We start from the raw sequence: 16,291 nt of genomic DNA on the forward strand, positions 1-16,291 counted from the left end.
GATGGTTGCCATTGAATAAACCCTGCTAGTCATGATGTTTTAATCCTTTAATATGTTACTTAATTTAATTTGTTAAAATTTAGTTTATGACTTATATATATGTATGTTTGTACAGAATATTGACCTATCTTATGGTGTGAAGGTAATGGTAACATAATATTAGTTGGAACATATTACTCTTTTTATCTGAAAGAGTTGGTATAAGAATAGTGTTATTTCTTTAAAAATCTTTGAAATAAAATCTAGAATTGAAGTTATTGTTGAAAAGTTCTAAGTATAGGTTCATTTTTTTTTTTTAGTGGTGATAAGAAAGGTCAGATTTTAAAAATATCTTTGTGTCAGTTTTGGTACATTGCATTTTTTTCAAATTTATTATCAGAAAAGTACTTATATAAGATCTGTAGTGTTACATCCTTTTTATTTTGCTATTAATGATGACATTTTTCTCAGTCTTGCTTGGGTTTATCAACTTTGTAAATGTTTCAGTGAATGAACGTGTGGCTCGTTTGACTTTATTTGTGTTTTTTTCTTTCTGCTTTAATTTTAACTGACATTGTTTTCTGCCTTTCAAGACAGAAGCTTGGGTGTACCATATACATATATGATTTTTAACGCGATGTCACTGGGTCTTTTATTTTTATTTTTAAAAATTTATTTATCGAAACTATCTTGCTATGCAACTCTGACTGGCACAGAGTTGACTGTGTTGACTGGCACAACTTGTTATTTAGACTAGGCTGGCTTTGAACTCACAGAGATCTTCCTGCTTCTGCCTCTTGAGTACAGAGGTTAAAGTCATGTGGTACCACAGCTTGATTAAAATGTTTTGAGGTTTTATAATTTTTGTTTTATGTGTATGGGTGTTTTGCTTGCATGTATGTCTATGCACCACATGTGTTTAGCATATGGGCTGGAGCTGAAGTTATGCATGGCTATTAGCTATTATGTGGGTACTGGGACCTGAACCTGGGTCCTCTGGAAGATCAAGCAGTGCTCTTAACTGCATAGGCATCCTTCTAGCTCCCTTTTAATTTTAAAATTTATACATGTATATAATGAAATATATCTACTTCTTATTTTCTCCAATTCTACCTGTCTGCCAGTTTGCACCCTTCCAACTTTGCCTTTTTAAAACAATTTTCTTTTTGAGATTACTACTTTTTCTTTAATTGCATATACATAAAATTGATATCTTTGTTATATATATGTATATATGCACATATATACATACATACACACACATATATATATATATATATATATATATATATATATTCCTTAATATATAAACACAACCTGTTACTTTTATGTTTTTAGGGTTGACCACTTGGTGTTGGATAACAATTCAAAAGTACTCACTAAGATAATTGTAAACTCAACAGACATCGGAAAGATTATCCATGTTGACCAAGTTTGATTTATGTAAATTAGTAAATGCAATAAATGGCACAATTTATCTTACTGATAAAAAAACCACTTGTCATCTTAATAGATGCAGAAAAACCTTTGAAAAAATCCAACATGATTTCATGATAAAGTCTCTAAAGATCTGGACTAGGAGGAACATACTTCAAAATAATAAATGCTATATATGGGAAGCCAACAGCCAACATCATTGTACGTGGAGAAAAATTTGCAACAACCCCACTGATGTCAGGAATGAGACAGGGCTACCCACTATTCCCACTCCTTTCCAAGTGTGTTTAAAGCACTAGTTGGAGCAATAAGGCAAGAGAAGGAAATTAAAGGGATATTAGTAGAGAAAGAAGTCAAATGATTCCTATTTACAGATGACATGATGTTATATGTAAAAGATCCTAAAAATTCTACCTGAAAGCTAAAAATGATAAATGCAACATGATAGGAAACAGAATCAACTTGCACAAATCAATATGTTTTCTATACAATATCAGCAAATATCAAGAAAAATATAATGGATATAATTCCATTCCTAATAGCCCCACAGAAAATAACATTTTGTAATAAACCCACTCAACAAGATGACAGACAGCTACAATGAAAACCTTAAAGCTCCGGAGAAAGAGATAAAGACACTCTAACATGGAAACACATCTGATGCTTATGGGTCGGTAGAATTAATATTATGAAAATGACCATTCTACCAAAAGCTGTTTACAGATTCAATACAACCCCAATTAAAATTTCCATTTCACTCTTCATAGAAATTTTAAAAAAATGTCCTAAAATTAACATGGAACCACAGAAGACCCCGGTTAGCCAAAATGATCCTGGGCCAAAAGAACAATGGTTGATGGCTCACCATTCCAGATCTCAAGATATATTATGGAGCCATAATTAAAATAATGTGATACTGGTGAAAAACCAGAAAGCATTTCCTCTACAATCAGGAATGAGAGGTTGATGGGCACAGCAGTCATGTCTCAGCACGGATCCCCATTTCCTAACTCTGACATTCTTTCCATCTCCTCTTCTGTGATATTTCCTGAGCCTTGAGGGAAATGATTCATATAGATACTCCATCTATGGCTGAACACTCACAGTGTTGGTGGGTTTGTGAATCGGGTTGTTTGTCTTATTTCTTAGTAGACTAGTGCCTGAAATAGAGAAAAGGTACTGTATTTTGTGCGCTAACTTCAAATCCTATGATCAAAATATTTGTCAGATCTAAGTATTTTGCTAGAGTCATTAGCTAGGCTTTTGAGTAAAGGATCAGGTCCTCTGAGAATAGGGCTACTTGAAAATTCTTCCTGTGTATTTTGTCTTATTGTTCTAGCTAAGAATTCAAATGCTCTATTGAACAAGAGTGAAGAAAGTACACACTCTGGATTTTAGAACTAAGACTTTTAGTTTTTATCCATTCACTATAATGTTGGCTACAGGTTTGACATATGTAGCCATTATCTGTCTATTTTTAACCCCCCCCCAGAGCTTTTGTTAGCCTTGAGGGGTGTTGCTTTTGTCAATGGGGGGCTTTCCTTTTTATGCATTTTGAGCATACGGTTTTTGCTCATGGTTTTATTTATGTGTTGTTACATTAACTGATTTGCATATGGTGAACTGCTCTTGCATCACTGTATGAGAGCAATTTGATCATGGTATATATAATCTCTTTAATGTGCTGTTGAATTAGCCTTGCAAGTAACTGGTTTTCAGAGGTGATACTGGCTTTGTAGAGTGAAGCTTACAAGCATTCACTTTTTATTTTGTAGAAGAATTTGAGGAGCCCTTGGGGTTCTTTAAATGTCTGATAGAATTCAGCCATCTATCCATACAGGCCTGGGCTTGCCTGTTTTTTTTTTTGTTTGTTTTTGTTTGTTTGTTTTGTTTTGTTTTTTGTTTTTATCTTCTAAGATAAATTTCATTAATGTTTGCGTCTCTTTGCTGAATATGTCTTTCTGTGCTGCTTTCATCCAGTTGATTTTGGTAGGTCATATATATCTAAAATTTTATACATCTCTTCTAGGTTTTCCAATTTATTTTAGTATGTTTCAACACAGTCCCTACTGATGCCTGTATTTCAGTTGTATCTGTTACAATAATATCTCTGATTTTATTAATTGATCCCACTGAGATCTCATTTCTAACTCCTCTTTCATCTCTAATTTTATTAATCTGGTTCTTTTATACTGTTGTCACTAGAGGCTTGTCTTTTTATTTTTTATTTTTTTGCATGGAAAAATTTGCCCATTTTTACTTACTTAACTGTATGTTTTAACAATATTTAGTGTGCATTTCTTCACTTTAAAATATTTGCTAATGTCTATCAAGCAAAAAAGCTAGACTTGATTCCTAAACTTGATCCTGTAATAATGGTAGGAGATGTAACTGAATTACACTTCATAAGGTTTTCTGATTTTAATATTCTATAAAACTTTAGGAGAATTCTAAATGATTTTAAAGCTGTTTGCCTCTAATTTCTTGCTTAGAACTATTATCGAACTGACCTGACATTTTACCCTTGCCTGTATTTATTTATTTTTATTTATTTTTATTTATTTTTATTTTTATTTTTTTAAAATTTTTTTCCCATTTTTTATTAGGTATTTAGCTCATTTACATTTCCAATGCTATACCAAAAGTCCCCCATACCACCCACCCCCACTCCCCTACCTGCCCACTCCCCCTTTTTGGCCCTGGCATTCCCCTGTACTGGGGCATATAAATTTTGCGTGTCCAATGGGCCTCTCTTTCCAGTGATGGCCGACTAGGCCATCTTTTGATATATATGCAGCTAGAGTCAAGAGCTCCGGGGTACTGGTTAGTTCATAATGTTGATCCACCTATAGGGTTGCAGATCCCTTTAGCTCCTTGGGTACTTTCTCTAGCTCCTCCATTGGGAGCCCTGTGATCCATCCATTAGCTGACTGTGAGCATCCACTTCTGTGTTTGCTAGGCCCCAGCATAGTCTCACAAGAGACAGCTACATCTGGGTCCTTTCGATAAAATCTTGCTAGTGTATGCAATGGTGTCAGCGTTTGGATGCTGATTATGGGGTGGATCCCTGGGTATGGCAGTCTCTACATGGTCCATCCTTTCATCTCAGCTCCAAACTTTGTCTCTGTAACTCCTTCCAAGGGTGTTTTGTTCCCACTTCTAAGGAGGGGCATTTGTCTTTTTATTTTTAAAGAAGCAACTTTGTCGTACCAACCCTTTGTATTCTTGTTATCTCCAATGACCTCTTGGTCAAAGCCCATCATCCAGTGTACAGTGCTTTCACTTTTCTTGCCTTGATTTCTAATGTGATCCCATTGTAATCTGATCTGATAAGTGGTTTTTTTTAAAAATATTTTCATGTTTGGTAAGACTTGCTTTATGGCATAAAATGGTACTATTTTAGAAAGAATTGCATGGGCTGCTGATAAAAATCTGAAGTGGTTGGAAGTGTAGATGCCTCTTTTGTCCATTTGATTGGCGATGCTGTTTTAGCTCTGAAGCTTTTAATTCTATTTTTAATGCATTACATGTGTGTTGCATTCATATTTTCACATGTGTTTATGGTGTATGCACCTATGCATGCCAGAGGTAGAGTTGGTATCATTTTTTCGTCATTCACTATCTTAGTTTTTGATACAGGGTCTCTCAGTAAACACTGAGCTGTCCTTTCTTTCAGACTGCTTGCCCAGCAACCCCCCAACTCCCCTGTTTCTGTCTGTCCTGTGGTTACAGATTACAAGGCCATGCCTGGCTTCAGTGGGTGCTAGGCAACCAAACTGAGGTCATTATGCATATTCAGCAAGCACTTTAGCCACTAGTTATCTCCTTGCCCTCTTTATTTAGTTGTGTCTAGGTGATCCATTGATGAGAGTAGGTATTGATTGCTCTATCTGGATCTATCCGATAATATCCAGTAGTGTTTATTTTTATAAAATTGGATACATCAACAATCAGAGCATATTATTTTTAATTGTTTTATATTCTTGCTGCATTGTTTTATTTACTGATAAGTAGTGACCTTATTTATTCCTCTTGGCTAACTCTGGCTTACTGTCTGCTTTGTCTGATCAAGTGGGGCTACTCTTAGCTGCTTTTAGATTCCATTTGTTGGACTTCCATCTTCCAGCCTTTCATTTTCATTCTGTGTCTGTGTTTTGCCTATGAAATGCATTTCTCATGGACAAGAAATGATTATATTTTACTTTAAATTTATTTGTCCAGTCTGAATCTTAAGTGGAAAGTTAAGACTGTTTATGTATAATATTGGTAAGTAAGTAGAAAGTTTTCCTTTCACCTTAGAGATTTGGTAATTTACTGTTAATAGTTTTAATCATTCCATTTACTATTTATCTTCCTCCTTACATGATTTATTCTGCCCTAAGATCTCATGGTTGTATATATCTTTCTTCCTCTGACCATGTCTAGGATTTCTTGGGAAATGCTGTGCCGCTTAGGTGTCATAGATAAGTTTAATTTATGTTTATTGTGGAAGTTCTTTATTTCTCCTTCAGCATTAAAGGGTGATTTTGATACAATAACCTTGGTAGGTAACTGTCTTATTTCAGGGTTTCAAATATTATCAGCCATGTTTTTTTGGTCTTTGGGGTTTCTTTTGATGGTTTGTTGTTATTCTGATTGGCTTGTGTATTTTTATAAGCAACCCAGCACTTCTGTTTTAAGCTTTTAATATCATTTCTTGGTTCTGTACTCTTGGCACTTAGGTATCATAGCACACAGAAAGCTTCTGTTCCAATCCTGCCTGTTTTCCTTGTGGACTTGAACATCCATTTGATTACCTAAAGTTGGAAAAGGTTCTACTCTGATTTCATTGAGTAAGTCTCTTGTGCCTCTAGTCTCTTTGTGATGACATCATATAGTCGTAGGTTTGGTCTCCGAGTCCTCTCTCAGAAATTGGCGTGTGTTTCTCCCGAATGTAAGAAACCCTTAACCTTATCCTCAACCCTGATTTCTGTATTTGCTCCATGTCTGTGTTGAATTACTTATGCAAGTTGTTGCGTATCTCAGCCAACTTGATGTTCTCAACTCATTTAAAAAAAATAGCCTTGTTCACTTTATTAGTTTAGTTAAATCTTCACTGACGTCAGTTGTCATTTTTAAAACTAGAATTTTGAATTCTTTGGTACATTAGTCATTATTCTATGTTTGGATTCAGTTAATTGAAGAGCTGTGAAATTTTGGAAGAGCCATGTTTCTAGTTTTCTTTTTTCTTTTTTCTTTTTTCTTTTTCTTTTTCTTTTCTCTCTCTCTCTCTCTCTTTTCTTTTTTCTTTTTCTTTTTTTTTTTTTTTTTTTTTTTGGTTTTTTGAGGCAGGGTTTCTCTGTATATCCCTGGCTGTCCTGGAACTCACTTTGTAGACTAGGCTGGCCTCGAACTCAGAAATCTGCCTGCCTCTGCCTCCCAAATGCTGGGATTAAAGGCGTGTGCCACCATGCCCGGATGTTTCTAGTTTTCTTTTTTTTTTTTTTTTTTGTGGTTTTACACAGTAATTTGTTCATTTTTTGGAATAACTATCTCTTCCAGTTTCATTTGAGGGTCTCCTTTACTGGTAGCTTTCTCTAGGGATGAATTTTCAGTACCACTCAGGAGAAAAACAACTGCCATAACAATAATGCTGAAACAAAGCAGATATAGAAACAGAGCTAATTAAAACTAACTGCTATGTCATCAATAACCATAGAAAATAAGATTGCAGGATTAATACAAAACTATAAAGCTCAAATTAATTAGCTCAAAAAATGAAGCTGGGACAAGATAAACAAAAATGAAAAATGTTAAGTAAAAAAGGAAAGAAAAAGAGAATACTGTGACAGAGGAAAAGAGCAAGTGGAAAAACTGGAAGAGAAATCAATAGAAATTAGATAAAACAAAGGGCAGCGAGAGAGAGAGCGAGAGAGAGAGGGAGAGAGAGAGAGGACCCTGAAAATCAAGAGAGCCCAGCAGAACGGAAGACACTGAAGTGGCTGAGTGGATTTGCTTAACATCGGGACATAAGTTTTAAGTCCACAAAGAAGCATTATCTTCTGTTAAACTTGATGCAATAAATTTATACAAAACCACCTAGTTCAGCATCACATACATCTTTCTTTTATCTTTTTTAATATTATTCATTTTTTATTTATTCACTTTGCTCACTGCCCCCTCACTCCTCCCACAATCCTCTTCCCATCTCCTCTTCCCTTCTCTGAGAGGGTGGGAGCCACCTTGGGTAACCCCTAACCCTGGCATCAAGTCTCTGTGGGGCTAGGCACTTCCTCTCCCACTGAGGTCAGACAAGGCGGCCTGGCTAGAAGAACATATCCCACACACAGGCAACAGCTTTAGGGACAGCTCCTGTCTGGTTGTTCAGGAGTCACATGAAGACCAAGCAGCACATCTGCTTCATATGTGCGGGGAGGCCTAGGTCCAGCCTGCACACACATCTTTCTTGGTGCTCTCTGGGGGCACAACTTGTATTTAAGAATATGCATTTTATGGAATAGTTTGAATATTCTGACATGTATTAGAGTGTTTTCTTTTTCTTAAAAATTTTTTTATTAATTAATTTTTTCATACTCCATATTTTATCCACACCCTCATCCACCCTCTGTCTGTTCCATATTCCATACCTCTTCCCCACCCCCCTGTCTCCATGTGGATGTCCCCACCCCTCACCCCACCTGACTTCTAAAGTCCCTGGGGCCTCTAATCTCTTGAAGGTTAGGTGCATCATCTCTGAATGAACACAGATCTGGCAGTCCTCTACTGTATGTGTGTGTTGGGGGCCTATATCAGCTGGTATATGCTGCCTGTTTGGTGGTCCAGTGTTTGAGAGATCTCTAGGGTCCAGATTAATTGAGACTGCTGGTCCTCCTACAGGGTCGCCCTCTGCCTCAGCTTCTTTCAAGCCTTCCCTAATTCAACAACAGGGGTCAGCTGCTTCTGTCCATTGTTTGGATGCAACTATCTGCCTCTGATTCTTTCAGCTTCTTTTGGGTCTTCCGGTGTGTGGTCATGCTAGGTCCCTTTTTGCGAGCACTCCATAGCCTGCCTCAGTAATCGTGTCAAGCCTTGGTGCCTCCCCTTGAGCTGGATCCCACTGTGGGTCTGTCGCTGGACCTTCTTTTCTCCCGGCTCCTCTCCATTTCCATCCCTGTAATTCTTTCAGACAGGAACAATTATGGATCAGAGTTGTGACTGTGGGATGGCAACCCCACCCCTCACTTGATGCCCTGTCTTTCTGCTGGAGGTGGACCCTATAAGTTCCCTCTTCCTACTGTCTGGCATTTAATCTAAGGTCTCACCCTTTGAGTCCTGAGAGTCTCTCTTCTTTAAAATAGTTTCACATTATAATTTCAGGATATCTTTTGAGGCATAATACATTTTTAATTTAAATGTGGGTTGTTTTTTGTTTGTTTGTTTTGTTTTGCTTTTTGTTTTTTGTTTTGTTTGTTTGTTTTGAATAGGGAGCCTAGCTTGTCTTTTTCAGAATGCAAATGTGCTCCTGAGATATCTTGGCTATGAGAAATAATCGTACTAAGAGCATCTTTCTATATATTTTAGTTGTGCTGATTTTAAGGAAAAGTCCTGTTGTTATTTGAGACATTGCCTTTGTGTTTCATAAAGGCATTCAGTGATAACGCAGGTCGTTGTTCTCTTAGGTTTGCCACAGCCGTGAAAAGATTCAGCATCCTGAATCCACTCTTGATTTTCAGTGGCGACTGCTTAAATCCTTCCATCTTAAGCACAATAACAAAAGGAAAGCATATGATCTCTATATTAAATGAGTTGGGAGTACATTTTGCAGTTTTTGGTAAGTAATACTCTTTTACTATTTGAAGTTTTAAAAGCAATTTATGTAAAGCTAAGTTATTTGATGCCAAACAATAACAGTTAAATGATCCTATTTATCAGCTGATAGGTACTCAGAAGCAATGATCAGGATTGCGCAATGAACAAGAACACTTGTCCCTAACCAAAATTTGACTTTCTATGGTGATTTCCAGTTACGCCTGTCTGAACATAAGACATATCACTAGAGTGAGACCATAGCTTTGACCCTAGCTGGAGCTGGGTTGTGGGTCACCACACTGTCACTGAGCGATGACAAAAAAGGGCTGCTGTGCTTAATGGTTCACTCCTGGAATCCCAGCCCTCAGCGGGCTGAGACAGGAGGAGGATCATTATCAGTCAGAGGCCAGTCTGGGCTACATAGTGAGTTCCTAGCTGTCCTGGGTTGTGGAGTCAGTCACTATCTCCCTCCCTCCCCCAGAAATCCCCACACTAAAACCAACAGCACAACAATATAGCAACAAAAGAAAATGGTCTCTCAGTTGTTTTTTTTTTTTTTTATATAAAATTGGGAAAATAATAACTCACAGAGCTTCTCTGAAGGTTGAGGAAGCTAGAAGCTATGCATACAAGACACATGGTAAGCAAGCATTTCAGCTGTTTCACTCTTAAGATGAGCAGGTCTTAGGTAAGGAAAACGAATGGTGTTCCCACTATTAGTACAGTGTGAGGGAATCACTTTGGCAGTATTTTGGACGTTGGCTGCTTACGTTGAAGTAATTAGAGTGTTTCAGCAAGGGCTGAGACATACAGGTTTCTGCTGTTTATCTAACTCCCGTCCCATTTAGGGGATATGCTGCAGCCAACAGCGCTTCTGTTGGGATGTTCAGATGGTAGAAGAGATAGGGGTTTTTTGAGATTTTTATACAGTGAATGAATGAAAGATCAATTCTCAGCTTTTGAGCATCTTTCTGCCCCGGTGTATCGCACTGTTAATATTTTTACATTAAAAAGTGAAAAGTACATTGTGAACATTTCCTCATTTTTTTTATTATGGTAAAATAAACATAATAAAATTTATGTTTTTACCATTTAAATGTACAGTTCAGGGTCACTAAGTTCATTCACATTGCTGTGAATGAGATTTTATTTTTGTTACATTGGTAGTTGCAAAGTGTTCCATTTATTGGACATTGCTTTATTTAACAAATGTACTATTATTAATTTAGGTGGTTTCTGTTATTATTATTATTATTATTATTATTATTATTATTAATTTTTTACAATAAAACTGGGAGTATGGAGAGGTTGTTGATCAGGAGTGTTAGGACATTTTAGGTCTTAGGGATATTTATCGTGAGAATAGATAGGATGGCGAGGCCAGCTGGTAAAAAACCAAATTACATAGGACACCAGCACTTATGTTGTCCTCTCGTAGACTCATACTTGGCTAGATTCCTTATACAACCCAGGGCCCAGGGAATGGTGCTTCCCACAGTGGGCTAGACACTGCCATATTAACTAACACCCAAATCGGTCCTCCACAAAATCCCACCTTCCAGCCAATCTGATCTCTGCAATCCTCTGGTTAAGACTTTCAAACTCTCTTCTTAGGCTACATTAGATTGTGACAAGGTGACAATGAAATCTAAGACATCATCATTTAGCTTCACATTTTGTAATATTTCTTTCCAGTTTCTTTTGTGTACATTTTTTCAAGTAAATGAAATCACATTGTGACTATACCACTTTGTGGTTTTTCTTGATCATTCTATAAGTCATTCCCGGAGTATGTAAGTTTTATTCTGACACATAATAAATGACACATTCATGTGAGAAAAATAGGAGCAGTATAATAAGAAGATTTTAAAGATACAGGGGAAAGAAGAAAATGTGTAAGGGAAGGAATAAGATAGCTTTGAGCACTTAAAAACGCGACTTTACCCTTAGGTGTGCTGTAAACTTTATATAGACACTGGCATTTTAAGACTATGAAAACAAGAATATAAAATAGCTTTTCTTAATTTCTATTAAAATTTGGATATAGAAAATATTAAAACTACATTGCTCTTGTATACTATTCTATTAACATTATTTTTGAGCGTAGTGTCATGAGGCCTGAAAAGGGAAGGAAGGAGTTCCGTGGGAAGATCAGCAGGTGGGGTAGGTGAATGGTTTTCAATAAAGGGCACAGTCAGTCTACAGTGACCTGGAAGGAAGGAGAGATCCGAGTCGTAAATACCTTGACCTTATTCTGTATTCCAGCCAGTGCTCTCACTCCCTGCCTGTATCTACAGTTGGTTTAGTCCAATAGGAAGCAAGCAGAAGGAGCCAGCTGGTGGGGTCTACTGAACTTGGACTATCCGGAACCAGAGCAGGGTAGAGGAAGAGAGTGGAGCTGGGGAGGAGCCCTACCAGTGGTGCATGCCAGGCTGTACTGCTAGTTTTGTGTCAACTTGACACAGGCTGGGGTTATCACAGCTTCCGTTGGGGAAATGCCTCTATGAGATTCAACTGTAAGGCATTTTCACAATTAGTGATCAAGGGGGAAAGGCTCCTTGTGGATGGGACCATCTCTGGGCTGGTAGTCTTGGGTTCTATAAGAGAGCAGGCTGAGCAAGCCAGAGGAAGCAAGCCAGTAAAGAACATCCCTCCATGGTCTCTGCATCAGCTCCTGCTTCCTGACATGCTTGAGTTCCAGTCCTGACTTCCTTTGGTGATAACAGCAATGTGGAAGTGTAAGCTGAATAAACCCTTTCCTCCCCAACTTGCTTCTTGGTCATGATGTTTGTGCAGGAATAGAAACCCTGACTAAGACACAGACCAACTTATTAATGTGCCCTGTCATAAAATTATGATATCCATAAATATGTGTCTAGATGATAAAGTCATCAGGCTTAGTAACTAGAACATTTCATTGTGGAGCAAAATGTTTCTTTTCTGTGCTTGGCCCCTTCTGCTTATTTTCCACACTCCTCAATACTCTTTGCTTTTTTTGGGTTCTGTCCAAGACTATTTTGTCTGTCTAAACAAATATGAATGTCAGTAATTTTTATTTTCATTTCTTCTTGTTTCATCACCATCTCACCTGCACCCTTAAAAATATCAGTTTATTTTGTTGAAATGGAGCAGGTTGTAATTATACATTTAGGAACACACACACACACACACACACACGCACACACACACACCAGTAAAATAGAGACCGTGAATTTGAAAGAGAGCATGAGAATTTGAAATGAATTTGAAAGAGTACACGAGAGGGTTGGGAAGGAGGAAAGGCAAGGGGAAATGGTGGAAGTATAATCTCAAAAGATAAACTTGTATTGTTACGTTGTGACTATTGTGAACTACTGTTCCTGGACTGGGAAGTTTTGCTGCTTTTAAGAATCTTCCTTTTGTTGGCCATGGAGGACACCAGAGAACATGGTCCTCTGAGTCAACTAACCAAGATAGATATGGACTCACAGAGACTGAAGCAGCAAGAACAGGGTCTACATGGGTCTACACCAGGGCCTTTGAGTATATATTATAGCTATTAGGTTGGTGTCCTTATGGGACTCCTGAGTCTGAGAAGGAGGGGGTCTCTGACTCTTGTGTGAGATCTTGAGACTTTTCCTCCTCCTCTTCGGTTTCCATGTCCATCTTCAATATGATGATTTTAATTTATTTTATTGTGTCATGTTTGGTTGTCACTTGGAAGTCTCTTTTTAATGAGAGACAGGAAAGGAGTGGATCAGGAGGGGATGGGTGGGGAGGAAGGAAGGAACTGGGAGGTATGGAGGGAGGGAAGCCTATGATCAGAATATATTGTACAAGATAAGAAACTATTTTCAATAAAAGGGAAAACCAGAGAATCTTTCTTATGGCTGTGGTGTACCAGTGCGACTCAGGATAAACAGATGATGGGGAGTTGGGTTTGGGCCTGTTTCACGGGCTGTGAGCAACCAGGAAACTGAGTCTTCTTCTGGGAAATTAAAGGCACTTATCTCATTATGTGCCAGAGGTGTGGTGTGCTTTGTCTGTTCTTGTATCAGGCTGTTCAGAGCTGGCTTGGCTGTTGCTCTCCCTTGTTTCATCTGAGTGTACTTCTGACTTAATGGCTGTGGTTAAGCACACACACACAGAGGGATTTGTACTTCCCAAGTACAAATGGAAGTGATCACATGTTTAGGAGTCTAATCAGCTTATAAGAAATATCTTTTAAAAGAAACTTCCAGGTGCTAGAGAGATGGCTTAGCAGCTAAACATGTTTTGCACAAGCATGAGAACTAATGTTCAAATCCCAGCACCCATGCAGCAAGCTTGTAACTCCAGCTCAGATACCACACACCCTCTTTTGGATTTTGTGATGCAAACACACATATATGCATACATAAATAAAATTTAAAACTCACATAAATAAAAGTAAGCAAACGAGAAAATAATGAGTAAAAGCAGCTTCTCATCTTTTAAAAATGTGGCTGAGGTCATAATCATGATTTTTCAGTTATGGCCTTGGTATGTGAATTCATGATGGCTGACTTTGTATCTATACTGATCTTCTGGTCTATATTTACTGATATACTGGTCTTCAGCTGCATTAGAAGTCTGATGTTCAAATTAAATATAAAACAATTGAATGTTGAATGAAATCTGATCTTCCTTCATTTTAGTGTTCTTGTCATTAAAAACCAAGTTTTCTAAGTGCATATTTTGAATAAAAATTACTATATATATTTTATTAGTTTTACTTTTAAAATTAGTATTTAAATTGGTGCTACAATTACTTGCAAACACGAGTAAAATGTGATAAGTAAATATAAATATACAACATGGCATAATTATACAATGTTGAGTAAAAACTTAGAATGAACTGACATAGTCTTTATTTCATGCAGTACTTTGGTGACATTTGAGATGTCCTACCAGTCATTTTGAGCGGTCACATTGCTGTGGACACGTGTGAACGTGTGGCACAGCTCATGTTCCGTTGGAACTTGATACTTTCTCTCTTTTTGACAACTTCCTATTTTGTAGACTTTCGTTGCCTCAGTCTATAAAATATAAAAGAGGTTAGCCATCATTCTATTCATTGCTCAAATAGAGTCACCTCTTTAAAATATCTCACACGTAAATAAGTACATGCAGAAGTCTTTCTGTAGTGTGGTTATCTTTTACTTTTAATTTCCTTATGTTTATGGGATCACAGGATTTCATCCTTCCTAGAGGATGAATAATAGTCCATTGCGCATATATACACTTAAGAAACAGATCTTCTACTGATGGACATGGAGGTAGACTCCAAATCTAGGCATTGAGACTAGTGCTGCGAATCTAGGCATGGAGACTAGTGCTGCGATGAACTTGGGAGAACAGATATCACTGTCACATCTTGATTTTAGTTTCTTTGGATGAATTTTTAGAAGTGAAATTGCTGGGTCTTACAATTGTTCTATTTTTAACGTTCTCGCTGCTTTCTATAATGAGTACTAATTTACATGATCACTGATAGCACAAGGAGCTTCCTTTTCCCCACAACCTTGGAAGCCATTCTAATAGATGTGAGGATGCACTTCTCTTATTATCTGTCTCATCCCAGGCTACAAGGACCCAAAGGCTTCTGTTTCACATCTGTTGTGTGTTTAAGACCAAGAACAGTGCCTGACACAGAGCAGTGCTCCACAGCGCTTAGATCTCTGCATGGTGTCTTGTTTTCTTGTGGCGGTGATCAAACACTTGACAAGCAGCAAATGTAAGACATGGAGGATTGGCTTTGGAGAGGGGTAGTCCATCATGGTAGAAAGGCATGGTGTTGAGCAGCTCTGTGGCAGCTGAGATGTGTGTTTGCATCTAGATGGATCAGGAAGCAGAGAAAGAGGACCCTCAGGACTTGGCCATTTTACTCCATTCAGCCACCCAGCTCATGATTCGATGCAGTCATATTTAAGGTGTGTCTTCCCCTTAGTTAATTATTTCTAGAGACAGCCTTACAGACATGCCCAGAGTCATGTCTAAACATCTAAATGATTCCCAGTGCAGTCGGGTTGGCCATAATGGTGATCATAGTAGGAGTTTACATGGTATTATTGTTATGATTATAAGATTTTAAAAATTATTTTATGAAACATGTGGCCTTTGTGTACAGGTTCACTATTCTTGCCTCCAAAATTCTTTTAGAATGGGGTAGCCTCTCTCATATGTAGGTTGCCAGGGTCTCTCAGTCAAGTCCAGAGGTCACTGGTATTCGCTAGTTTTCCTAGATTTAAAAAAATGTGACTATGTAGTTAAAACAACTTTGAATACAAATTGAAGGAGATGAACCTTCTCCACTGGATCGTCTTTACTCCTTGGTCAAAGCTCAATCTATGTAGTTTTGTGACTCTTTCCATCCTGCTGATGACTGATTTGATCGGTTTACTTGTCTGTTACTTGCATTACTGACTCCCTGTCATGAACACTGTTGATTTTAGTACATCTTCAAGTTAGGTAACAGTCAGCCCTCATTTATTTTTCCTTTCCATCAACATGGTGATGCATATTTTGGCTCTTCGTGTAAACGTTAGAATCAGTTTGCTAATACTCATGGAATGACTTTCTTAAGTAGAGATCTTGGGTAGGAAGGCATTGAATCTGTACAATAGTTGGAAAGAATTAACATGGAAATTATTGGGCTTTTTGTCCATCAACACATGATCTCTCTGTCTCTGTCTGTCTGTCTGTCTCTGTGCACGCACAGGCATATTTTCTCTCCATTCGTTGGCTTGCCTTTTCATTCTTCTGACAGTGTCTTTTAGTAACAGAAATGTTCAGTTTTAGTGGAGTGAAGCTTATGAACAAACACACATGTATATCTAAGCAATTTGTTAGACTTATTCCTAAGTATTTTATTTGAAGGGGGGGCAGTGTAAATGGCATATTGCTTTAAGTATCAATTTCCTGGTTTTCATCTTAGTTTATAGGAAAGATGATTTCTGTAGATTGTCTATATTATCACCTTGTTTTACTTTTTTTTTTGGGGGGGGGGAGTGTTGAGACAGGGTTTCTCTGTGCAGCCCTGGCTGTCCTGGAACTCACTCTATAGACCAGGCTGTCCTCGAACTCAGAA

The 16,291-nt window shown here is 37.7% G+C and overlaps 1 protein-coding gene across 1 annotated transcript in view; it reads left to right on the forward strand.

Moving 5' to 3' along the window:
• Window positions 1-16,291, forward strand: part of Nt5el (5' nucleotidase, ecto-like) — a 39,661-nt gene that overhangs the window by 9,238 nt on the left and 14,132 nt on the right. The window contains exon 2 of the mRNA NM_025751.3: window positions 9,075-9,226. Within this exon, the coding sequence (NP_080027.1) occupies window positions 9,075-9,226 (152 nt within the window). The remainder of the gene's footprint in view (window positions 1-9,074; window positions 9,227-16,291) is intronic.

Source organism: Mus musculus, chromosome 13 (genome assembly GCF_000001635.26).
Source record: "Mus musculus strain C57BL/6J chromosome 13, GRCm38.p6 C57BL/6J".
Classification (NCBI taxonomy): Eukaryota; Metazoa; Chordata; class Mammalia; order Rodentia; family Muridae; genus Mus; species Mus musculus.